Below are 23,894 nucleotides of genomic sequence, written 5' to 3'. Positions count from 1 at the left end.
CAGACGGGCTTTCAGGCTCACACTCTCAAATTCCTCACGGAATTAGATGTATTTTGTCTATTAAAATTCAAGTTGTCACTCCTCCAATTGCTTCTAACTGGATCTTTTACATCAAAATGGAGTGCCAAGGGATTGAGATTTTACTCATACAAGGTTCAGATCCAAGACCTGGAACTCAGAAATACGTCCAATTCAGTGCCTGTTCTCCAAATTGAGGGACTGTGCCCAATTTTAGCAGGGAGTGGCCATAGCCAATGTCATCCAGTTCCTTGAATTGAAATTGAGCAGGGCTCTGTGGGGCTCCAGAGTACAAATCCTTTCTGTGTCCCCCGATTCTTGTTTGCAGGATACAGGCTTCACTCTATGACCTTCCCTGAGTTTTAAAGGGAAGATTCAAACAGTTGCTAACCAGGGAAGGGAAGGGATACAGAAACAGGGGAGGAGCAGTTATGTGGTAGTAAAGCCTCGGGGCAAGGGCCTAGTTCCTCCTCAAGGACTAGGCATAACAATACTTTTTGAGTTCTTCTGCAGGAACTAAGACCCCCATGCAGGTGGGGAACGGTAACTTCAGGCTGAGTGCTAGATTCCTGGAGCACTGCCCTGTTACCTCACTACCAACCAATCTTAAAAAAGCCACACATCCTGCAGCCCCCACCCCAAATTTTGCCTTCCTTTTCAGGGCCCAACGATGACCATCCTGTTAGGCCTCCTGTTTGACTCTTGTTTTTGTCAACTGCTTACAAGGTTTATCTCTGACAGGGTCCAACAGTTTCAGGCTAAACTCATGTTACTATGAAGGAGAATGCTGATTTTGGGTGAAGACTATCTCGATTTAAGCCAGGTGGTGAGAGACTTCTACTCTACTAGGCAGGACTAGTCCCACTCTCAACAGGAAGTATTTACAGAAGAGATCTCTACCTCAACTCCCAGGAAATATATTGAATATAAAGTCTCTCAGGAGGGAATTGTTAGGGGAACCACTAACTGAAACCACGCTCCAACCAGGCACCTAGTAACCACTTGCATGAGTTATCTTATGACAGGAGGTCCTAGTTAAGGAACGCAGAAGTAACAAGATACCACCAACTAGAATAATTTAGGAAAGGTTAAAAGGAGAGAGAAGACACCAGTCCATACGTCCTACCAAACTCCTAGAATCCTTCTCGCTGGAAGCCATCTCGGCTGAGAGATGCACGTGCCATTAGGAAGGACCCTGAGTTAGAATGACCGGCCAGAGACAAACAGGAAACTAACCTCATTACCATAAAACCAGAGACTGCAAGCCACGTGGCAGAGCAGTTCTCCTGGGTTCCCTCATCCTGCTGCTCTCTGCCTGCGCACCCCTTCCCCACAAAGTCTCTTGCTTTGTCAGCACATGCATCTCCTTGGACAATTAATTTCTCAGTGTAGACAAGAGCCCAATCTTGGGCCCTGGAAGTGGTCTCCCTTCCTGCAACAATAATGGCCACATTTGCGAGGGTCTTATTGGCACCCATGCATGCAGACCCCCAGACACATTTCTGCAGAGCCACCCCAATGTTGCCTTCTAGGCAGGCGCAAGGAAAAAAAACCTCCACCGTCCTGTGTAGCCAGAGACCTAAGTGAAATCACACCAGACCTAATTAAGAATATATCATGTCCCCATCCTAGCCCACTTGCCATCCTTTCTCTCTCATAGAAATCTGAATTTATGAACTGCCTTTAAAAAGTATTTAATTCCTCCATGTTTTCATTACCATAGTACTGATCACTGGGAGTAGCAGGGAGATAGGTAAGGGAATATCAAAAATGTCCCAGGGCTCTGTAAAAAGCACAGGATGAAATTATGTAGAAATTTGAGGAATTATTTGAAAAGTCAGTCTAAGGCAATATTGATCCAGAATCAGATTTAGAATCAAATGAAAAAACAGGTCCAGAGTAGTCTATGGACTGACTTATCAAAGTGACATAATAAGTTAATTTTAAAAAAAAATTGAGATCAGAATTTCACTCCAAAGCTAATGTTCATTTCCCATTATTTTCTGCCTCTCTCCCCTCCAAATCAGAGTTTGGTCTTAGGATACCCTAATTAGCCCATCTTTATGCCTCAATTCCTATCAGTAACAACTAGTTCATCTGAAAAAGGAATTTCTCTCTCAGGAATCTTGTTTTTAGCTTATTTTTTAATGTAAGCACATTGGGGAAGACAAGTCTGATAAATCAACGATTTGTTTAACACCGCAGGTAAATCTGCTCGTCAGATGTGAAGCAGTGAGTTTATTCTCAGAGGCCCATGGAAGTGAGAAAAGAGGAAGCCAAGTGCCAGGTGATGTCAGTGACGAAAACCGGGATGCTCCGGGGCAGGATACTGTTGTAAGGCTCTCCAGGCACGTGGCCTTGGTCCCCAAATCAGAGCTCCAACAACAACTGACTATGGCACTCAGGTCTACCAAAGGTTAGGTCTGAAGAAGGATGGACACCCAATGGGAAATCCACCTAAGATGAGACATAGACCCATGCCAATCTTAAGGTCACAGCATGTTGGAAAGGCTCAGTGTGTTAGCCAAAGGGCCATATAACAGGGAACATGTGTCCAAGCAAGCTAAAGACAAGGGTTCAGGGGAGACCAGGCAGCATACATCCCAGTGCCAGTCAACAAGACAAGAGAGTGCCTGGTTAGATGTCAAAGCATCAGAGAGATCCAGTGCCAACCGAGAATCAGGAAATGAGCAGGAACCCATTGTGGAGAACAGAGCTCCTACCAAGTCAGTGTCAAGTCCTGGGGACCATTTAGGGACTCAATATTTAGGTATAAACTTGGACCCTCCTGAGTAGGAAGACATTAGGCAAGAATTAGAAGCAGCTCTATTGATGGGACAGGCTCCCTGAAAGAGGAAGTGGACAGTCACCACCAGCACTGACTCCCATCCAACAGCCCTTCTTAAGGCACACCCAGGTTGTGATCAGCAGTTCCTTGGGTGACTTCAATTTAGAACCTGAGTTCTGAGGAATAGAAGAGAATGATTTATTCCTCAACAGAAAAACTAGGCTGAGAACAATCTCGAGTGTGATATACTATTCAGAAACTAACTTTGGAGAGAATGGTGTTTGTTGTTATGTTTCTCAAACCGTTTTCTTGTCTGAAACACCAGTAAGAATATCTTCAGTTTAGGTCCTCTCAGGGCTACCTGACCTGTATTCAGGTCAAGAAGCAACCATTAGAACCAGATATGGAATAACGGATTGATTAAAAATTGGGAAAGGAGGATGTCAAGGCTGTATACGGTCACCCTGCTTATTTAACTTATATGCAGAGTGCATCATGCAAAATGCCGGGCTGGATGAAGCACAAGCTAGAATCAAGACTGCCAGAAGAAATATCAACAACCTCAGATACGCAGATGATACCACTCTAATGGTAGAAAATGAAGAGAAACAAAACAGCCTCTTGATGAGGGTGAAAGGAGTGAAAAAGCTGGCTTAAAACTCAACATTCAAAAAACTAAGATCATGGCATCCAGTCCCATCACTTCATGGCAAATAGATGGGGGAAAAGTGGAAACAGGGACAGATTTTATTTTCTTGGGCTCTAAAATCACTGCAGCCATGAAATTAAAAGACACTTACTCCTTGGAAGAAAAGCTATGATAAACCTAAACAGTGTATTAAAAAACAGAGACATCGCTTTGCTGACAAAAGCCCATATAGTCAAAGCTATGGTTTTTCCAGTAGTCATGTATGGATGTGACAGCTGGACCATAAAGAAGACTGAATGCAGAGGAACTGATGCTTTTGAATTGTGGAGCTGGAGAAGACCCTTGAGAGTCCTTTGGACTGCAAGAAGATACAACCAGTCAATTCTAAAGGAAATCAACCCTGAATGTTCATTGGAAGGACTGATGCTGAAGCTGAAGCTCCAATACTCTGGACACCTGATATGAAGAACCGACTCTTTGGAAAAGACCCTGATGCTGGGAAAGATTGAGGGCAGCAGGAGGAGGGTGCCACTGAAGATGGGATGGTTGGATGGCATCACCAACTCAATGGACATGAATCTGAACAAACTCCGGGAGATAGTGGAGGACAGTAGAGCCTGGTGTGATGCAGTCCTTGGGGTCACAAAGAGTCGGACACAACTGAACGAATGAACAACAGGACTGCTGTCAACAAACTTGCTCAGACTCATCAAAACAATAGGCGCCAAAAGCAGCCCCCAAACCCTGTAAACTTGCAGAGACAACAATTTAGAGAGAGTCCTAAGAGTCTGATATCCAAGAAAGGAAATATGAGACTCTGTGGAATCTTCCAAATCTGGAGTCTGGAGATATCTGCCAACTATGCCAAAAAACCTGGAGGGTCTTCTCTCAGCCTAGCATTTTTCATCGGTGCTCAGAGAACTGGAATTTGGAGGGATCCTCTCCATAAGCATGGATTGGGTCAAGACATTTCTAGAAGATACAGCCACCCCAGAACACTCTCCAGGTGGAAGTCAACACAAGTATCATACCAGTGGGTGGAATCAAGTCTGTCCTCACAGACGAGAGAATCCTGACATAGAAGCCCTGAACTTCCCAGAACCCAGCAAAATCCCTGAGTCGGGGATGTCAGAAAGGCTCTCAGGGCTGTTGTCAGATCACTGTAAGAGGCTGGAGGCAAAGCCTCCAGCAAGAGAAAAAACCTGGTCTAGACACCCTAGGGTCAGTTTCCAGGGTCTCCCTTAATTTGAATTTAAACTGCTTTCAGGCTCCCTGGGAAACAGGAGCAGTAGACTAGGAAAGAACCACCAGATCCCTCCCCGCCGGGGACCCCAACCTCCCACCACTCCATGGACCCCCCTGTGGCTTGCCAGCGCTGCCACCGCCTCCACCCCCGGGGCGTCTTACACAAGCGCCTGAGTGGGGGCTTTCACTGTTCTGTCCACCCCGCAGCAACCGAAGCCAGGCACCCACCTCTTCCACTTCCTCTCGAAGCTACTGGCACGCCCTGGGCCCCGACACCCGCGCGGCGAAGAACAGTCTGTCTGCTCGCCTGCCGATGGAGGGCTCTACCGGTGCGGCCCCGCGGGCCTCCCGACGACTTGGCCTCTGGCTGACAGGGCTGCCCAGGCCCACTACCCCTTCCTCCCAATCTGCAACTCGCACCCCCGCTGACCTGGCTCCCCTAATAAAATCAACTTCACAAGGGGGCGGCAGGAGGCAGAGATGGGGGTGAGAATGGGTACATTCTTTGGTTCCAAGAATATAAAACCAAAGCAATTTATCAAATTCTAAGGAAGCTAACAAGTTTTAAAACGCTCGTCAAAATGCACAAATACGGAACTCTCCTCTAACTCTTACCCTAAGAGTAAGTTGAGGGATTTGCCTTGTAACTTTCTAAAAATTCTACAGATACTCAAACGCTGAGTGGGAAACAACTGGCAAGAATGAATAAAAAAGGAGGTGGCCCCAGCAGCCCCACCAGTGACTTGTGTGAGTGAGCTGAAGCTGTGACCCTCTTTAACTCACATCTGCAAACTAACCACCCGCAGCTCTTGTTAACACTGACAAATTGATACGCACAGAAGTAGATGGTTCACATGTGGACATTCAAATGCTCACTTTCTGTGTGGAGCAATAATGTTTTTCACAAACTGCGACACTAGGCTTTCTCTTTAATTTGGGACAGATTTCTCCGGTTCACAGTTCCGCACCAAATATCCCTGGCTTCTCTGAGAGAGGCTCAGGCCCTGTGCAGTCAAGCAAACATGGACAGGCCATCGTGTCAAGACATTTCATTTCTCCACATGTCAAACGACTTCCCTCTTTTCTGCCTACTAAATTCTTACTCAGCAGCATTGGAAACCCTGCTTAAATCTTCCCTCTTTAGCAACACCATCTCAGCGTCTTCAAGCTCCTTGCCTTGTACTTCTAGCCCTCTAACCACACTTTGATAATATCTCCTATCACATGTGTGGCAAATTTTCTGTGTAAGGCGTGCTCAAACATTTTGGGGAGGAAAGTAAATTAGAACTATCTCTTTGGGAGAGCATTTTGGACGTGTCTGTGAGTGTGGCAATGTATTTATACATACCCTCTGGCACAATAATCCCACTGCCGGGACTCGGTCCTGTGGATATACTCACACATTAAGCAACAAGGCTGTTGTAACACTATTTGCTCTAACAGAAGAAATGACTGAAGTGTGGTTCATGGGTTTGGTTAAATAAATACAGTAGAGTACTAGAAAGCTGTTCAAAAGAATCAAAAATCTCTCTCTATACTGGTATCTGAAACTATTTTCCCAAGCTCATTTAATTTGTTTGATAATGTTTTTCCCCAGCTTTATTGACGTATGAATGAAATGACAAACAAATAAAGAATTTTGACTTAATAGTTCAAATCAGCCCACCAAAAGGGTGTGTCTGTCCCCCCTGGCTCTCCCTCTTCCCAAGCCCATGTATTTTGTTTCCCATGGCCATTACGCAAGTGAAGACATATTTGGCAACGGTTTTCACTGGACTTGAGGTATGAGATGAAGGGGATCAGAAAATGTCACCCCAAGATGTAAAGATGGGCCAAAGGATGTTGAATGAGATTTGGACTAGAATCCTCTCATTCTAAGCAGGTCTGATAACCTTCCCATGTGGCCGGAAGCCTGATGTCTGTCTGACCTTGACCAATTCTTTTAAATGGCTTATTGATTTCAGTGATGGAAGTAAAGCGGCCTAAATATTCCACTGTCTTGGGAAAATAAATTCAAGGGGCTTTGAAGAAGCAAATGTCAATGTTTTGGGTTCTTTCATATTTACAGTAAAAACATCATAAAACTTCAAAGATGTCACACATATGCTGCTTATATAACACCTTCGAGAGGGAAAAGGTTTTCATCTAAAATGATCTGAAGTTTTGTATAATTTTTTCCTCTCTGAATAAATGAATCAGTTAAAGCTATCACTAGATGACAGCTACGGATGACTTTTATACTTTCATTTATAGATTTATTGTTCTCTGTACTACAGTTTCTAAATTTTCTATAACAAAAACATATTACTTCCTTTTTTAGCTATAAGATTTTTTGAAGCAAAACGGATAAGGTCAGCCATCCAAGTGCAGATAGGCAACAATCTAAGACATTATCTGGAGATACCTAAATCTTCCCCGTTAGTTTCAAGAGCTTCAGGGACAAGATCTTATTTTATTGTTCCTTGGAGCCCCAGGGTCTAGCACAGGGCCTAAAATATAAGCTGCATGTATTAAGAAGTGTTTAGCAAACGAATTTTGGATATGGCCACTAACCCAAACTCTGGGATAACCTCAGGAAGGTAAAAAAGGAAATGAAGTAGCAGGACTCTCCTGACAGCCACTGACCAGGACGCTGAAAGAACATTCCTTTGGAAAATGGTACCCCTACAGAGTATATGCCAATCACCCTGACAGATACATCAGCCCACATTATAGCTAAACGTCCACTGCTACTAAAATCTTCCCGTAAGTCCTCTGTCCTCCTTCACCTAGCTTCCCTCATTTCCACACTGCCTCTGAAATTGAACCATGCTGCTTCGCCTGGATCTTGCACTGCAGGAAGCTCTAAAGACCAGCATAATGATGTCCCACTTGTGTTTCTTGTAGAGATGTCCAGTCCACTGCAATACTTAAAGAGAACCCACCCATGAGAAGTTCATTTCAGATCTCACTACCACTGTAATAACTCTTCTCAGAGCAAGTAATACATTTTAATTTTATGAACACGGCAAATCTTAGTAATTGATCTGTTCTCTCTCTCTGCTTGAAGCAGAGAGCCAAATCTACAGGCCTTCTTTAGAAACTTCGAAGGACCTTACAACATGCATGTGTGTAAGATAACTTTCTCTCCAGTTTCCTCTTATTATTCTTCCCTCCCTCTATAGGACCCCACTTCCTGCATCTTTTTTTTTTTTTCCCAAGCCTAATTCAGGATGAGGCAGGGGTGTAAACAAACCAAGAAGCTAAGAATTAAATACACCCTGCCCTCCAATTCCAAGTTTGCTTTCCAATATTTTCACCCATCTATCTTGCCTGCAGGACAAGAAAGTAAATGTCAGCACCATCCTTTTTGTTGCTACAGCCGAGGGGTGCGTTTGTGACAAGAAAGCCTGACTGAGGACCAGAGACACTTTCCTTTCCACTTCCTGCCTATCAGGAAGGTTAAAAAAAAGTTACAGTACACACGAGTTCATGGTATGCTTTGATGTAAAGCATAGTAACATCATGATTAAGAGCTCAGACTCTGGGGCCGAACTACCTGGGTTCTAATTCTGCCCACTCCTCTCCACTCAGTGGCTAACCTTGGGCACGTTAACTTGATCTTTCTTGACTTAGCTTCATTTCCACATCTGTGAAATGGGAACAATACAGGTACTGACCTCATAGGGTTATTGTGAGAGGTAAATGAGACAACACACAGAAAGTGCTTAGATCAGGGTCTGGAGCACTGTAAATGAGACCCAGGACTATAATAGGCCCCTTCTGTTTTCAACTAAGCCAGGCCACACACAGTCTCAAGTTGGATAAAAAGTAATATTTCTCACTGTAAATTAGTACACTGACAGATTATTTCTAGGGTGATATTTTAGTTTGGATCTCATTTACAAATCAATGTGGAGTCTGAATAGTAGTCATTTTTAACCATTTGCTTTCTGATTTACTGAACAGAAGGAGAAAGCAGTAGGGTCAGACAACAAAAACGGTTCCTGAGTGTATTTCCAACTGGTCACAGTGTGATCCCTAAACCACACCCAGGCAAATACACAAAAACACACCACATCCATGCCCCTCCAGCTGTGGCACAGACGTCACTGAATGTCCAGAGATAAAAACCTCATGAATGGCGTCTCAGGACCTTCTTTGAAATAAAGTACTCTGCTCAGTTATCAAAGAATAACTCTGCTGTGTTGATGACCTGAGGTCCTGATTTATACACAAGTTTAGAAAGCTCCCATTTTCCACAAATACACTTAGAAGGCAAATTCCTCATCAGACTCCATTTCTAAAGAAACACAGACCCCAATCCTAGCCACGCCCCACCTTTGCTCACACCAGAGCCAACGTCCCAGCAAAGTCATACCCGGTTCACCAAAATTCAAGTCCCGGGTGACTGACCATGTCATATATGTGTGTGTACAGAATTTTCAAATAAAATGCCTTGAAACTACCACTGCATGATGGTGAAGAAAGAAAACTGGATGAGATGAAAGTTGAATAGCTTGACTAAAGTTTAGAAAAATCAAGAAAAAAATCAATCACTGAAAGGACTCTCTCTTAATCAAGGTTACTTTGAAACTGGATGTAAATAGATACATTTCAGCCTGTAATATACTGAAGTTACCTGAGATCAGGAAGAAAAAAGCTGAGAGTATGTCAGAGCCATTTCTCATCCATTTCCTACGTTTCTGTAATCACCTAACCAACGAAGGCATGAGTTTGTTACAGTATCGAACTGAAATGCGTCAGTCCCTTTTAAATTCTTCTTTCTGCATGTCCCAGAAAATATTCTAGGGATCGAAGAAGAAATGAACAAGGAACATCCGCCAAGAGAGCTGCTTTGAGGAAATCTCACCCTTTCCAGTGTAACTCGACAAACTCACAGAGGGAGGAAAGCAAAGGGCTTGTAGAGCTCTATAAAGTGACACTTCCGAATAGTAATAACAGATTACCCTGCCGCAACCTAGACTCTTCTAGTCAGGAGCTCAACTACAAGTTTCCTAAACGTTTTTCCCAAGATCTTAAGTTCAATTTGCTGCTCCCCTCTAAAGTCCCAAAAGAGACTCGCTCACCCACCCCACCCTATAAGCAGCGCACTTCCCGTTCGCTTTGGCCGGTCAAGAACTCAAACTTGACAGTGACACCCAGTGAAGGAAAAAAAAAAAAAAAGAGGAAGTGGCTGAAGAAAAACCATTTCAAGACTTTTTTTTTTTTCTCCCCTAAGGGAGATCAATGGCCCTGTCTTCCAGGAAAGCGTCAATGGGACGTAGCCACCATATCGATGGGAAAGCTGAAGTGAATGACAACGCTGAAAAACCGAGGGTGACTCCTCTTTAAAAATGAAAATTGTTAAATTCCTCGAAAATCTTCTTGCGATCTGACTCCTGGAGCGAACGCAGCAACTCCCACCCTGGCGGGTGGATCGCGAAAGCGAGGCTCGGGGCCGGGTACGTGCCTGACCTGCCCTGCCAAGGAGCAGACGGAGCGCGGGGCACCGCGGCCGGCCCGGGATCCCCCGAGCACCTCCCTTACCTGGTTTGACTGGTTTGGGTGGCGGCTTCGACATCTCTCTTCCTGGAGCGGCTGATTCTGAAGACCACGCACGAAAAGTCAACCCAACGCGCCTCCAGCCGACACTCTGAGCGCCTCAGTTTCTTTTTGTCTGCTTTGCAGCGGTGCGCCTTCAGGAACCTGTGTCTACTCTCGGCAGCCCGACAAGCTGAGGCAGGCAAAGCGGCTCAGCGAAGTGCCCCGCCCCGCCCCGCCCCGCGGCCGACCCAGCTGTCCGGAGCGCGCGGCCCCGCAGACGAGGAAGTGGCCGCCGCCTAGCCGAGCGCTAATTGGCTCCCCGGCTGCCCGCTCCGCCGCGGCAGGAGCGCGGGCGGCGCGCCCGGAGGCAGAACCAGGCGGAGCCGGACGGGGGAAGCCGCAGGCTCGCGCCGGAGCCGGCCTGGCCGCGCGCGCCCTGGACGGGAGAGGGCCGGACCGGGCAGGAGCGCGCGCGCGCGCAGGCGCGAGGCCACGCACGCCGGAGGCCCGCCCCGCCCAACGCCGGCCAGAGCCTGCTGCCGCGTCCGCTCCAGGTGGCACGGAACCTGGGTTGGCCATCTCTACTCTGGGCAGCCTCTGACCCGGAAGGGGCGCGGGGAAAGAGGCTGTGCGCCTCTTGGTTAACGAGCTTCGGGGGTTGCGGCGGGTTAGTGACAGGCGCGCGCCTAGCGATCGCCTGTGCCGCTTTGCTCGGGAGCAGTCGAACTAGCGCCCGGTGAGTACCTGCCTGACTCCGCCGCTCCCCGCCACGCACACTTGCTGGGGCCTGGAGGTGTTTCCAGAGTGTTCCTGCGCTGGAGCCTGAGCCTGGCCGTGTCTTGCAAGCTCTGTTTATCTACCACCCATAAGTGGCCTGCCCAGGAAAAAGTGTTGTCCTGATGGAGTACTCTTCTCACGCCCCCTAATAATCCTTAAAATGGGAGTCGGTCTTCTGGAGACCATACAGGTTTTGGGGAGAAGTCACTGGGGTATGGGTGAGGTCTTGATCCCTACCGGAGGAAGCAGTCTTCCTCATCTAGGGTTGAGACTGACTAACGGAGGCCCTCGTTGTTGCGTGTTACTGTACAGCCTAAGAATGGTTTTCACTTTTTTTTTTTAAGATGGATTAAAAGAAATCAAAAGAAGTAGAGTTTGTGGTACGTGGAAATTATATGAAATTCAAATTTCAATGTCCATAAAGTTAATTAGAACACAGCCACACTCATTTGCCTCTGTATTGTCTGCGGCCGCTTTCACTTCCTAACAGAGGAGTTGAGCAGCTGCCCACGAAACCCAAAACATTTACGATCTAGAACTTAGCAGAGCAAGTTTGCCCACCCCAGACCTAGCAGGTTGAATCTCCACTGGGAGGCAGGGGCTGGAAGAGACAAGAAACGCAGTGGGCGGAAATTTAGAGTAGCATAGGCAATATGATAAATCACTTCTATTTGGGGGGGAATAAAAATTGAGAAGAAAAAAGTTTACACGAGAGTCTATGTAAAATGAAGCTTCGAAGTCTACTAGGAATTAAGTGAAATAGTGATTCCAAGACAAAGGGGCAAGGGTTGTGTATTCGGACAGGCAAGCCTTGGTGTTTACCGAAAGGGAGCAAAATTTAAGAAAAAAAAAAAAATAGTAGAAAAAGACTTCCCTATCACATAGAAAATAATCAAAATATTGAAGAAAATGAATTGAGTGAGAAGTCCTGAAACATTTCACTCTTCTAGAAAAACCAGGCTGCTGTTGAAAGTGATTGAAAAAACTTTTTAGTTCTGTCGTCATCCATTCCTACTAGGGAGTTGCTAGCTTTTTTATAATCTGCTGATTCTGCACATGCCACCTGTGACCATTTTGCAGTTTAGTATCCAAAATGTACACTGCTTAGTAGTGAAATAATTTAAATATAGAGATGGAAATACCAGACCACATTACCTGCCTTCTGAGAAACCTGTATGCAGGTCAAGAAGCAACAGTTAGAACCGGACATGGAACAATAGACTGGATCGAAATTGGGAAAGGAGTCCATCAAGGCTGAATATTGATTGCCACCCTGCTTATGTAACTTATATGGCAGAGTACATCATAAGAAATGCTGGGCTAGATGACTCACAAGCTGGAATCAAGATTGCCAGGAGAAATACCTACAGCCTTTAATGACAGAAAATGAAGAGGAACTAAAGAGCCTCTTGATGGAGGTGAAAGAGGAGACTGAAAAAGCTGAGTTAAAACTCAGTGTTTAAAAAACTAACACCCAGGCATCCAGTCCTATCACTTCATGGCGAATAGATGGGAAAAAATGGAAACAGTGACAGACTTTATTTTTTTATTTTCTTGGGCTCTAAAATCACTACGGACAATGACTGCAGCCATGAAATTAAAAAGACACTTGCTCCTTGGAAGAAAAGCTATGACAAACCTAGACAGCATATTATAAGGCAGAGACATTACTTTGCCAACAAAGGTCTGTCTAATCAAAGCTATGATTTTTCCAGATGGGGCACAAAAAATATGCCACCAATAATAAATCAAAATAACATCTGTTATACAGGAGAGCCTCACAATTAAGGCAGCACATGTACAACATCCTTTCTCTGCTCCTGGTAGTAAAGTGCTTTTTAGCAGCTTTGAAAGATGATTATAAGTTAACTCATTTGGTTTAGTTTTGTTTCTAGTTTTGTTTTTTTTCTTTGACTGCACCGTGTGGCTTGCAGGATCTTAGTTCTCTGACCAGGATCCAACCCCTGGCCCCAGCAGTGAAAGTGCTTAGTTCTAAACCATGGAGCACCACGGAATTCCCTCAAGTTTTCCATGGACTATATGTGTGACCTTGAGCAAGTCACTCCATTGCCTGGGCCAGTTTCAACTTCTGCAGAATGAAGGAGTGTGGACCATGTGATCTCTTAAGATTGTATCTCTCCAGGCTTGAGAATTTAGGCTTTGATAAATATTTTTGATTTTGATAATAATAAATAAATATTTTGATCCAAAAATAGGTGAGCTGGAAGCAAGGAACAACAAAATCTATAAATTTTTTTGTTCTTATTTTGCTAATTAAGGACATGAATCTACTATTACCTACTGCCAACATAATTTCATAGAAAAAAGGACATGTTTTAAAAATGTAAGATGTTAAGATTTAAGAAAGCTACCATCTCAGGATAAAGGGCAGCCTTTCCCATCCTAAAAAAGGATCGTTGGCAGGCTTGCACTGACATATTGAAAATAAGAATAGGGTAAAATATAATTCAAAAGCAGAAAAATTACAATGTAAAAATTTATTTTACAATACTCATTATATGTAATTGTTCCCTTGATACACTTTGGCAATTTGGATGGGGATAAATATGTTCAATATTATGCAACTCCCGGTAAAACTCAGATGTCCAACCTGATGTATTATTTTATTTCTGTCACAGTCACATTCTTGTCTCACATAGGCTAGTAAATGAAATTGGAACCTCACCTTACCCAATTGCACTCAATTTGGAATACCGTTGTTCCTCAGTATCAAGGGTGGCAGGGATTGGTTCCAGAACAATTCCCACCAACCCAGGAATGCCAAAATCTGCAGATGCCCAAGTCCCTTATATAAAATGGCAAAGTATTTGCATTTAACTTGTGCACATCCTCTCACATGCTTTGAATTGTTTCTAGACACGTAATCCCTAATACAATGGACTTGCTATGGAAATAATTGTAAATTCAATGCAAATGCTATGTAAATAGTTGCTGCTGCAGCAAATTCAAGTTTTGCTCTTTGGAACTTCCTAATTTTTTTCCCTCTAAATACTTTCAAACCAGTGTTGGTTGAATCTGCAAATGTGGAGCCCTCAGACACCAAGGGCCAACTATGTTCTGGAAAAGCTGAAGAAAAGCCAAGGAACACCAGCCCTCTCTCTACCAGATTTCTCTCCCTACCATCCCCACAGAGGGAGTCCGGACACAGGTCAGGATAGGAACTGGGAGGGCAGCCAAGACTAGCCACCATGTACCAGGGTGGTACAGCTTAGGTTCCTAATCATTCCACTAGAACAGTCAGGAGTAAAGAGCAGCCTCAGGCAGAGACAACCTTCTAGAACCATTGTGCTAAGGTTCCCTGCTGCTGGGTTTCATCTTCTCACTTAAAGAGATGACAGTGGTCCTTGGAATATCCACAAGAGTACTTTGATAAATCTTAGGGGGCCATGCGTGAAACCACCCTCCACCCCCCCAGACTAGGGGTCAGCCAGCAGTAGCCTGCAGCTAAAACCCAGCCCACTGCCTGAACACTTGTAACATTTTGTAATAGGAAACACTCATTCTGAAATCCAGTAAGGGAAATGTTATCCCAATAGAAAAGGAATCCCATTCTTCTCATTTGTAGACATGCATTACAAAAAAAAAAAGTACTCAATTATTATGTTTTGGCTTCTGTCAAAAAGTTTGTGGAAATGGTTTCTCTCTTATAAGTTCTTACATAATAACCCTGACTTTGCCTCTTGGCCCACAAAGCCTCAAATATTTACTTGCTGGCCCATTACTGAAAGTCTTTCTACTCTGGCCCTAGAATGAGGAAATAACACCCTTTAAGGGAGCACCCTTTAAATGTCTGGAGCACCCTCCAGCCTCTGGCCAGCAGTGACTTTTTCCCCATTTCAGAAGGAAAAAGAGGCCATCTCAGCCAACTCCTTGCCTTGGGGTTAATGGGTCATTCTTGGGTGACTGAGTCATGCAGGTGACAAGTCATCTGCCTGAGGGGAGCATGAAACTCTGTAACATGCCCCCTGGCTCTGCAGCTCTTCCCTGCTCTTGAAAACAGACCCTCAGGGATGCGTGCTTGGCCATGGGGGCCCTTTTAGTTCACTTGACTTGGATCTCGGGCCCTGAGTACTACCTGCCGTTGGCACTTAGCACGAGAGTATGTCAGAGAAGCTAGTACTGTTTGAAGCTCTCCCATAGAATGTGGGTAATCCAAGATGGGTAACCCAGAGTCCAGTAGCATCTTCTCCTTCAGCCGGCCCTGCTAAGTTAGGACTCTCTCTTTTATCTCTTTGGACACCTAAATGATATGCCTTCTTTTTTTTGTTTTTGTTTTTTATTTTTATTTTAGGAAGACGTGATTTTCAAAGCTAATTATGAAAACATTTGTCATTGGAATCAGTGGGTGAGTAATTTTGCTACCAATAGCTGGTCAAGATACTCAGGATGTCCAAAAGGTGTTTCCATGTGGATATGGTGGGAGAAGGAGAAGCAGTGAGAAAGAAAGAGAAAAGAAAGCAAGCCACTGTTGAATTTAAAACAGTTAAGTATTGGCTACGTAGATGCCAAGAAATGGGAGAGTTTCCTGTAAACAGAAACAGGAGAGTCAGTACACAAAGTTTACCTGCTTGACTTTATTTTCTGAAGCTGACACCAGCGGCAAGGCCTCATCAGATGCTACTTTGGTTTGGGGTGAAATATTCTCCACATGGCTGCTCCTCCAGTGTGACCTAGAAAATCTATTGTTTCTTTCCAGGTATGCTCAGTTTTGAACATGGGGAATGAGGAACCACCTCAACTCTACTCCTTTTTCTCCGTACTTTTTTATCTTGAAGTAGTCCTTATTGCTGTGGCGTGATTATTAATCATTTACCCCTCTCCTTCTTAGAAGTGTCCTAAATTATATGGTCACCCTACCCATGTAACTAGAAGTGGGCATTCAAATAAGACTACAGCAACTTAAGAGGATATTATTTGTTTTGCTAGTGCATTATATTCATCTTTCTTCTGAGTACTTTCACATTATGTGTAGTCTAGTTAATAAACTAGTTAAGACTATTGAAATTAAAAGTTTGTAATGTGGGCGAGATCGTCATATTATTGTATTACATTCCTATAGTGAGTCATCAGTTAGAAGTAAAATTGAGGGAATTAAATGCCAGAACTTTGCCTTGACTTGCTCCCGTCTATTAGAACGAGGTTCAGTTTTTCTCTGCATTGGCTTCTGTTGTCCAGCCCTTGCTTTCCATGCTCACTGCCACCATCCTAATGCAAGCCCTTATCTTCCCTGATTCCAGTCTCCTCCTCTTAATCTTTCCTACATACCTCTACCAGTTTAATCTTTAAACAAAATTTTTAAATTCTTTTCTCACCTGATGAACAATATCCAGTGGTTCCCAATTATTTAAAATGCTGTTTGAATTTCCAGATATATGAGGACCATCCAAAATAGTAAAATGTATTAGCGTCAGGGGCAGGCAGGATACAGGAAGGATTTGGTGGAGAAGCTTAGGAGTGTCGCCAAAGACTCCATTTCACTGTGTCTTCCTCCTTTCGAGTTCATCTAAAGTTGGCTCCATTATTTGGTCTCCAGAGACCACCAGCAGTTCCTGGGACCTTGTGCTGCTTCTGAGCCTAGCACTAGGGCAGGGACTTTGCTTCCCCTGGGTCAAGGGTCTCTTAGACCCGACCAGCTGTGTCACATACCCACAGTCACAGGCAAAAGCAAGGGGGCTGCCTTGACTGGTTTAGGCCAGTGTGGCCCTGCTCTGAAGGTGAGAGTGGGTCACTCCAAACCAGACCTTGGAAACGGGGTGGCAGGAGGGGGAACCTGGGGAGGCCACCACCAGGCCCACTACAGGATCCAATCCAACTCTCATTCCGCATACGTGTGAGTAAATTCCCCTCGTCTCGGGATTGCAGCCCTCCCTATGGACCTCTGGGTCATGCTTTCTTGTCATGTGCATTACTCCCTAAGAAAGCCTCTCTTCACTGTGTCTTCCTCAGCACAGGCCAGGATTTTGTTTTACTGCTGCTGCTGCTTCTGCAAAGCCCTTGCCAGACTCAGCTGCAGCTCCTGCCTGCCTTCCTCCAAACACACTGTGCTGTATCTCTCTTGTACTTAAAATTTGCTGCCCTGTGAACTAATTACCAGACCACCTGACCTGCCTCTTGAGAAACCTGTATGCAGGTCAGGAAGCAACAGTTAGAACTGGGCATGGAACAACAGACTGGTTCCCAATAGGAAAAGGAGTACATCAAGATTGTATATTGTCACCCTGCTTATTTAACTTACATGCAGAGTGTGTCATGAGAAATGCTGGGCTGGATGAAGCACAAGCTGGAGTCAAGATTGCCGGGAGAAATATCAGTAACCTCAGATATGCAGATGACACCATGCTTATGGCAGAATGTGAAGAACTAAAGAGCCTCTTGATGAAAATGAAAGAGGAGAGTGAAAAACCTGGCTTAAAGCTCAACATTCAGAAAAATAAGATCATGGCATCCAGTCCCATCACGTCATGGCAAATAGGTGGGGGAACAGTGGAAACAGTGGCTGACTTGATTTTTTATTTTTGGGGGGGCTCCAAAATCACTGCAGATGGTGATTGCAGCCATGAAATTAAAAGATGCTTACTCCTTGGAAGGAAAGTTATGACCAACCTACACAGCATATTAAAAAGCAGAGACATCACTTTGTCAACAAAGGTCCGTCTAATCAAGGCTATGGTTTTTCCAGTAGTAGTGTATGGATGTGAGAGTTGGACTATAAAGAAAGCTGAGCGCAGAAGAATTGATGCTTTTGAACTGTGGTGTTGGAAAAGATTCTTCAGAGTCCCTTGGACAGCAAGGAGATCCAACCAGTCCATCCTAAAGGAAATCAGTCCTGGGTGTTCATTGGAGGGATTGATTTCCTTCCTCCAGTATTTTGGCCACCTGATGCGAAGAACTGACTAATTTGAAAAGACCCTGATGTTGGGAAAGAGTGAAGGCAGGAGGAGAAGGGGATGACAGAGGATGAGATGGTTGGATGGCATTACCAACTCAATGGACATGAGTTTGGGTAAACTCCGGGAGTTGGTGATGGACAGGGAGGCCTGGCGTGCTGTGGTTCATGGTGTCGCAAAGAGTCGGACATGACTGAGCGCCTGAACTGAACTAATTATTCACTTGAGACTGCAAGGAATAATAGTTTCTGAAGGATTCAAGGGGCATCCATGAACCTTGTGAAACTTAATGCTTGTGTGAAGATATTCATTTTTCTAGGGAAAGGTTTTATAACCTTCATCAGATTCTCACGAAGTTCCTTGATGTTAAAAAATGTAAACCCCCTGGGTGTTAGAGTTGGACTTTGTATCTCATCTCCAGTTGTTACCTTGGGCAAGTTTTTATGAACAACTTTTCAACCCTTAGTTCCTCAACTGGACAATGGGAATTTTAATATCTACCTGTTGCAGGAGGGATTCTCCACTTGTTAGAGTAATTACAGACAGCATTTTTTAACCCCTCTCTAGCCAGATGGCAGTGGTGGTGGTCGCTAAGTCATTTCCAACTCTTGTGACCCCATTGACTAGCCCACCAGGCTCCTCTGTCCATGGGATTTTTGAGGCAAGAATACTGGAGAGGGTTGCCATTTCCCTAGCCAGATACCATGTTCCAAATCCAGTGACCTCACTTGTTACCTGTCACATGAAAAATGGACTTCAAGTTTTTGTCACACTAGAAAAATAGACTAGAAATTGTGCAATTATTTGGGTTTTGTGAACAGAGGAAGTGGGCCCAAGTAGTCGCCCATTTCCTTCCCCATATCCAGAATTTGCTCCATCTGGACAGTCTGGTCCTGGGGCTGGAGAGCGCATACAGGAGGCTGTGAGCCTGCTGGTGTATGGTGGTTATGAGCATGCTGAAGGAGAAGAGTTGAGTCTTAAGATATCAGCTCATCAGGATGGTTGCAAACTAATTATAGGTTCGAGGCTCAGACTGGTTAAATTCTCCCCTCTCCCCCACCATCTCTCTGACCTGGACTGCCTTCTAGCTGGTCCATCTCCTCTGAGGCTAAAAAAAATGGGGTGCTTATTTTTCATTGGCTCCAGCTAAGTCGGTGAAAAGGAATCTGTTAGTTCAGTTACATGATCTTAACTAAAGAGGTAAGTCTAGAAAATAATACTTTTCGAGCCAGATTGCTCATACTGTAATAAAGTTACCCCTGTTTACTATGTATTTTAAACCAAAATTCAGAAACTGAGCTATGGGCATTCAGTATGGATTACAGACATTTTTGTTAGAGGGGGAAAAAATTCTCAAAACAGCATTTACTCAATACATAGGGTAAGCCCACCCTCCCACTCTTCCTTTTTTTCACATTTTACTTTGTTTTTGGCCATGCCACATGGCATGTGGGATATTTAGTTCCCCAACCAGGGATCAAACTGAGGCCCCCTGCTTTGGAAACATGGAGCCCTAAGCACTGGACTAACAGGGAAGTCCCCACTTTTCCATTTTTAAAGAGGTTGCCTATTTCCAACCCAATTGTGTGGACTAAGGTTAAACAAAAACAAAAACTTGTGAATCAAGTTCCTTTTACTTTGTAGGTATAAGGTATTTGGGTAATAATTGAATTATATCTAGTAAACAATTTTGATGAAAAAATATTAGATCCTTTTCCCCTTTCTAGATTATAAACATATTATAGTTCATCTTCCTGGGGAATAAGCACAGGTTCTTAGAAATACATGTACAGTCAGGAGTTTTTTGTATTACAGACATTTGACGGTATGGTGAAGTCTTGATTTCTTACAGTAGTGGTTTTAAGTGCACAAAATAAAAGACAAGAATGCAAAGGAAACCAACTGTGATAATACCGTTATAAAAATATTTTTAAAAGCAAATTTGTAGCATTGTGATATACGTGCTTCTTTGTTAACTCGCTAAATAGCACTGTCCAATGGTAAGTCTAAAAACTACAGTAAATTTGAAGTAATAATGAGTATCAGTGGTCAGTGGTATTAATACAAGGTGTCTACTCCAAGTGCAACATGTTATGAAACTATCTATTTGTGATTTCTATTGGTGAAAAAGTCACAGGTACTATTAACAATAGTGTTGTTTATGATTTATATTTATAATGAAAGGAAATGCTAAAAATCTGTTAGAATTTAGTGAAAATAAAGATGTAAATTTCTTTAAAGTTCACAAAGACCTCGAATCTGTCCATAGACTCTTTAGAGTTACGTCAGCCCCAGGTTAAAAAAAAAAATCTGTTTGAGTTACTGAGTGGAGAAGTGCTTTCCACCCACTATGCACGTTTCTGAGTACCAGAAAACTAGATACATATGCGGAGGAGGTGGTCAGGGTCCCCATTCTCCTTGATGTCACAGTCCAGCCGGAAGAGACAAGTAACTGCCGGATGCAGTAAGCTAAATGGACCTCCCAGCCAGCCCAACCAGTGGAGACAGATTAGAGGAAAAGGAGGCACCCCACAGGAGATGATACAGTCTTGATAGGTGGGCTTCTAATAAGCCACTCCCCCACTTTTCTTCACTGTACATTGAGACAGAATCATAGTGAGCATGTACAGTTTCATGCACTTGCACTAAGATGTGCTGCTCACCTTCTCTGAGTACCATATGAACCCTGTAAATGTTTCAGCATAGACAAAAAATTTACTTCCAATACAATAGCTGTAATTTAAGTCTTAGTATTTAATATCACCCAGTTCACTTGCCCAGCAGTTAGTTACCTTTCTGCTCCATCCTGTCGTTTGTTTCCTGAGACCTACTTGGGCCTCTGGTTTTGCCAAACAAAGAAGTATCATCTATAAAGGAAATAATTCTTCTTAGATATTACATATTGTGTGAAATATCCTTTTTGTAGTGTCAATTTAAAATATTTTATGTTCTTTTAATGCACCTTCCTGCTCAGTATTCTCTGTTTTTTTTTCTTTTTTCGGTTCAGTGTGACAAATGGTGGGAAGACAACACTGGCTAAGAATTTGCAGAAACACCTTCCAAACTGCAGTGTCCTATCTCAGGATGATTTTTTTAAGGTATCTATGAAACTTCCCAAATAATTTATTTAAATCGAAGCAGTTATAATAGCAGTGTTACTTGAATTACATCCAAAATCCTTTGCTAAGTAATTGAGCTTTTGTAGTGAAGACAGGCTCAACGCAGTAGTGTTACTGATCCAGCAGATGGCACACTTGTGGGAGCTAATCTTTGATTTTATTTCTCCTCATCACCAAAGCATTTGTTAAAGGTTTGTTACCTCCTCCTTCTATGACTGTATTATTTCTGCACTGAAGTTTTTATGGGTACTTTATTGTTTTTCCAGCCAGAGTCTGAGATAGAGACAGATGAAAATGGATTTCTGCAGTATGATGGTAAGTAGATGAGCTTACAGAACATCCTGTGCTAATGTTCATTCCTTTTTCAAACCCGAATAACTTTGCTGTCGCTGAAGAGAGTCTCAGAATAAGTTTAAATATGTTGCTTTACTTTAAGCATGCTTTTGTAAGGGTTTCTGATACATGTTCAGCTGTTTAAATAAATGAAACCCTTTCCCCTGTTTTATGGTTAAAACTGAAAACATTGGAACAATAGATTTTTCTTTTGAAGGTGGGGCAAGGTAGGTCTCTGTTGTTCTGATCCCTCCATAGGACACAAACAGCTACCTAGACAATCATCTGTATCCCATCTTGCCTAGGTCAAACTCAGGACTATGTGTCTCCTGACCTTACTTTCCCAGTGACCTAAGTACTGGGTCTTGTCACTGCTCAAAAAAGATTAGTAAATATTTTTTAGATGGATTCACTTCAACCCCTTAACCACTCTAACACTGCTTTGAAGCCAATAGGGTAAAGTCCATCAGAAAAGCATCTACTTATACCTTTAAAGGAATATCATGCTAGTAAACCATATTTAATGGTCTTGTCAACTTTTAATAAGATCATTGAGTACTTATGCAAACTAGCTCTCTTAAAGAGCCATGAGATATGTTCCTTATTTTTAACTTTGAGAACCTGGGAGGGAAAATGTTGTGTAGTCAGTTCTTAGAGAAACATAATAGCTTTAAGAGAGGCAAAATCCTTGACTCTCTGCTCTTGTGTCTTGAGACAGTATATTTTTTTTCTTCTCTTCCCCTCTTCTATTGGTTAGTGAGCAAGATTATTACAAAGTAAGAGTTAAGCAAGGAAAAAATATCTTCAATAGTTGACAAAGATTTATTCCTAATTTAAATCAGTTCTTACAAACTGAAAAGAAAAACACTAATATCTCAAATGAAAAATGTCCAATAATGTGAATGAGTTATTCACAGAAGCATAAGGTTACTTGATTAATGAATGTACAATAAAAAGTCAACCTCAAAAGTAGTTAAAGAATTAAACTTATTTTTTCCCACTTACCTAATGAATAGATTTTTGAAGCAATAATAATTAATAATGGCATGGGCCCATTAAAATAACTTATAGGTGGATATTAATTGGTACAATATTTTTTGAAAAGGAGGTTGAGCATATGTCCCAAAGACCTTAAAATATTCATGCCGTATGTTCAAGTGTCCCACCTCCAGGAATCTATTTTAAGCAGAATTCTGAGCTCTTTAGGTAAATGTACAAGTTTAAGGTAAGTCAAGGTAATGTTGAAATCTTTATAACTACCAAAAGAATAGTTTTAAAGTATATAGCTATCACATTTATAAATAGATGGAATCATTAAAATATAGCTGATAAATATAAAAGAAGTAAAAAATAGAGAACTAAAATATCAAAGGATGGTGCAAAAATAGAAGATGGCATAAGATGATAGCTTTAAATCAAATATATCAGTAGCTATATTAAGTTAAATCAACTAAACATGTTAACAGGTTGTCAGACTTTGGATTTTTTAAGTCTTAATACATTTCAATGTATTGAAGTAATACAGAGATATATTCTAATTACAGAGAACTGAATTAGAAATCAATAGCAGAAGAGTAAGTAGAAAACTCCAAAGTGTTTGAAAATTAATCAGTGGTTTTTTTCTGATTTTTAAAAACTTTTTGTTATGGAAAATTTTAAGCAGATACAAAAGGAGGCCAAAAAAGTATAATGAACTCTCATGAACTCACCATTCTGCTTTTAAAATGATGAACTCTTGGCCAATTATATTTTGTCTATACCCTCACCCGCTTTCTCCTTCTGTATTATTTTGAAGCAGATCCCAGACATCATCATATTTTATCTGAAGCAAGACGCTTCATTATATCCCATGGGTCAAAGAACAAATCACAATGAAAATTAGAAAATATTTTTAACTAAATGTAAAGAAAATATATTAAAATTAATGGTACTTCTTGTTCTACCCAAGATGGCTTGGCCCCATTACTTACTATTCCTCCCTCTTATAACTAAAAACCCTGGATAGAATACAACAAACAAAGACTCTGAAAGATGAAGAGAACATATTGACTAGGATCTTGAGGAATGACATTGCTGTGAGTTTCCTGGGCACTTTTTTTTTTTTTTTTTTGCCTGTCATATATATCTGGAAAAGGATGGTAGAGAAGTGTGCTACATGGAACCATCAATAGGTACAACTAAAAACCCCCAAGAACTCTGTTCCTTTCAGTTCAGTTCACTTTGGTCGCTCAGTCATGTCTGACTCTTTGCAACCCCATGGACTATAGCACGCCAGACTTCACTGTGGGTCACCAACTCCCAGACCTTACTCAGACTCATGTCCATTGAGTTGGTGATGCCATCCAACCATCTCATCCTCTGTCATCCCCTTCTCCTCCCACCTTAAATCTTTCCCAGCATCAGGGTCTTTTCAAATGAGTGAGTTCTTCACATCAGATGGCCAAAGGATTGGAGCTACAGCTTCAGCATCAGTCCTTCCAATAAATATTCAGGACTGATTTCCTTTAGGATGGACTGGTTGGATCTCCTTA

The 23,894-nt window shown here is 42.8% G+C and overlaps 2 protein-coding genes across 6 annotated transcripts in view; one reads left to right on the top strand and one right to left on the bottom strand.

Annotated features, from left to right (window-relative positions):
* The window catches only part of OSTF1 (osteoclast stimulating factor 1), a 56,608-nt gene extending 46,162 nt beyond the window's left edge, over positions 1 to 10,446 (bottom strand). Inside the window, exon 1 of one of the 2 annotated variants that reach the window (XM_043891512.1) lies at positions 10,230 to 10,446. In XM_043891512.1, coding sequence (XP_043747447.1) covers positions 10,230 to 10,263 — 34 coding nt within the window. In that variant the 5' untranslated portion in view covers positions 10,264 to 10,446. The remainder of the gene's footprint in view (positions 1 to 10,229) is intronic. The other variant, XM_043891511.1, reaches the window with a different exon arrangement.
* Positions 10,447 to 10,824: 378 nt separating this feature from the next.
* The window catches only part of NMRK1 (nicotinamide riboside kinase 1), a 38,000-nt gene continuing 24,930 nt past the window's right edge, over positions 10,825 to 23,894 (top strand). For 3 of the 4 annotated variants that reach the window (XM_043891516.1, XM_043891513.1, XM_043891515.1), the window contains exons 1-4: positions 10,826 to 10,962; positions 15,316 to 15,369; positions 20,919 to 21,009; positions 21,297 to 21,345. In XM_043891516.1, the coding sequence (XP_043747451.1) occupies positions 15,341 to 15,369; positions 20,919 to 21,009; positions 21,297 to 21,345 (169 nt within the window). In that variant the 5' untranslated portion in view covers positions 10,826 to 10,962; positions 15,316 to 15,340. Of the gene's footprint in view, positions 10,963 to 14,027; positions 14,173 to 15,315; positions 15,370 to 20,918; positions 21,010 to 21,296; positions 21,346 to 23,894 lie in introns of all 4 variants that reach the window. The other variant, XM_043891514.1, reaches the window with a different exon arrangement.

This window comes from Cervus elaphus, chromosome 29, assembly GCF_910594005.1.
Source record: "Cervus elaphus chromosome 29, mCerEla1.1, whole genome shotgun sequence".
NCBI lineage: Eukaryota > Metazoa > Chordata > Mammalia > Artiodactyla > Cervidae > Cervus > Cervus elaphus.
This window is presented reverse-complemented; position numbering and strand designations above follow the sequence as displayed.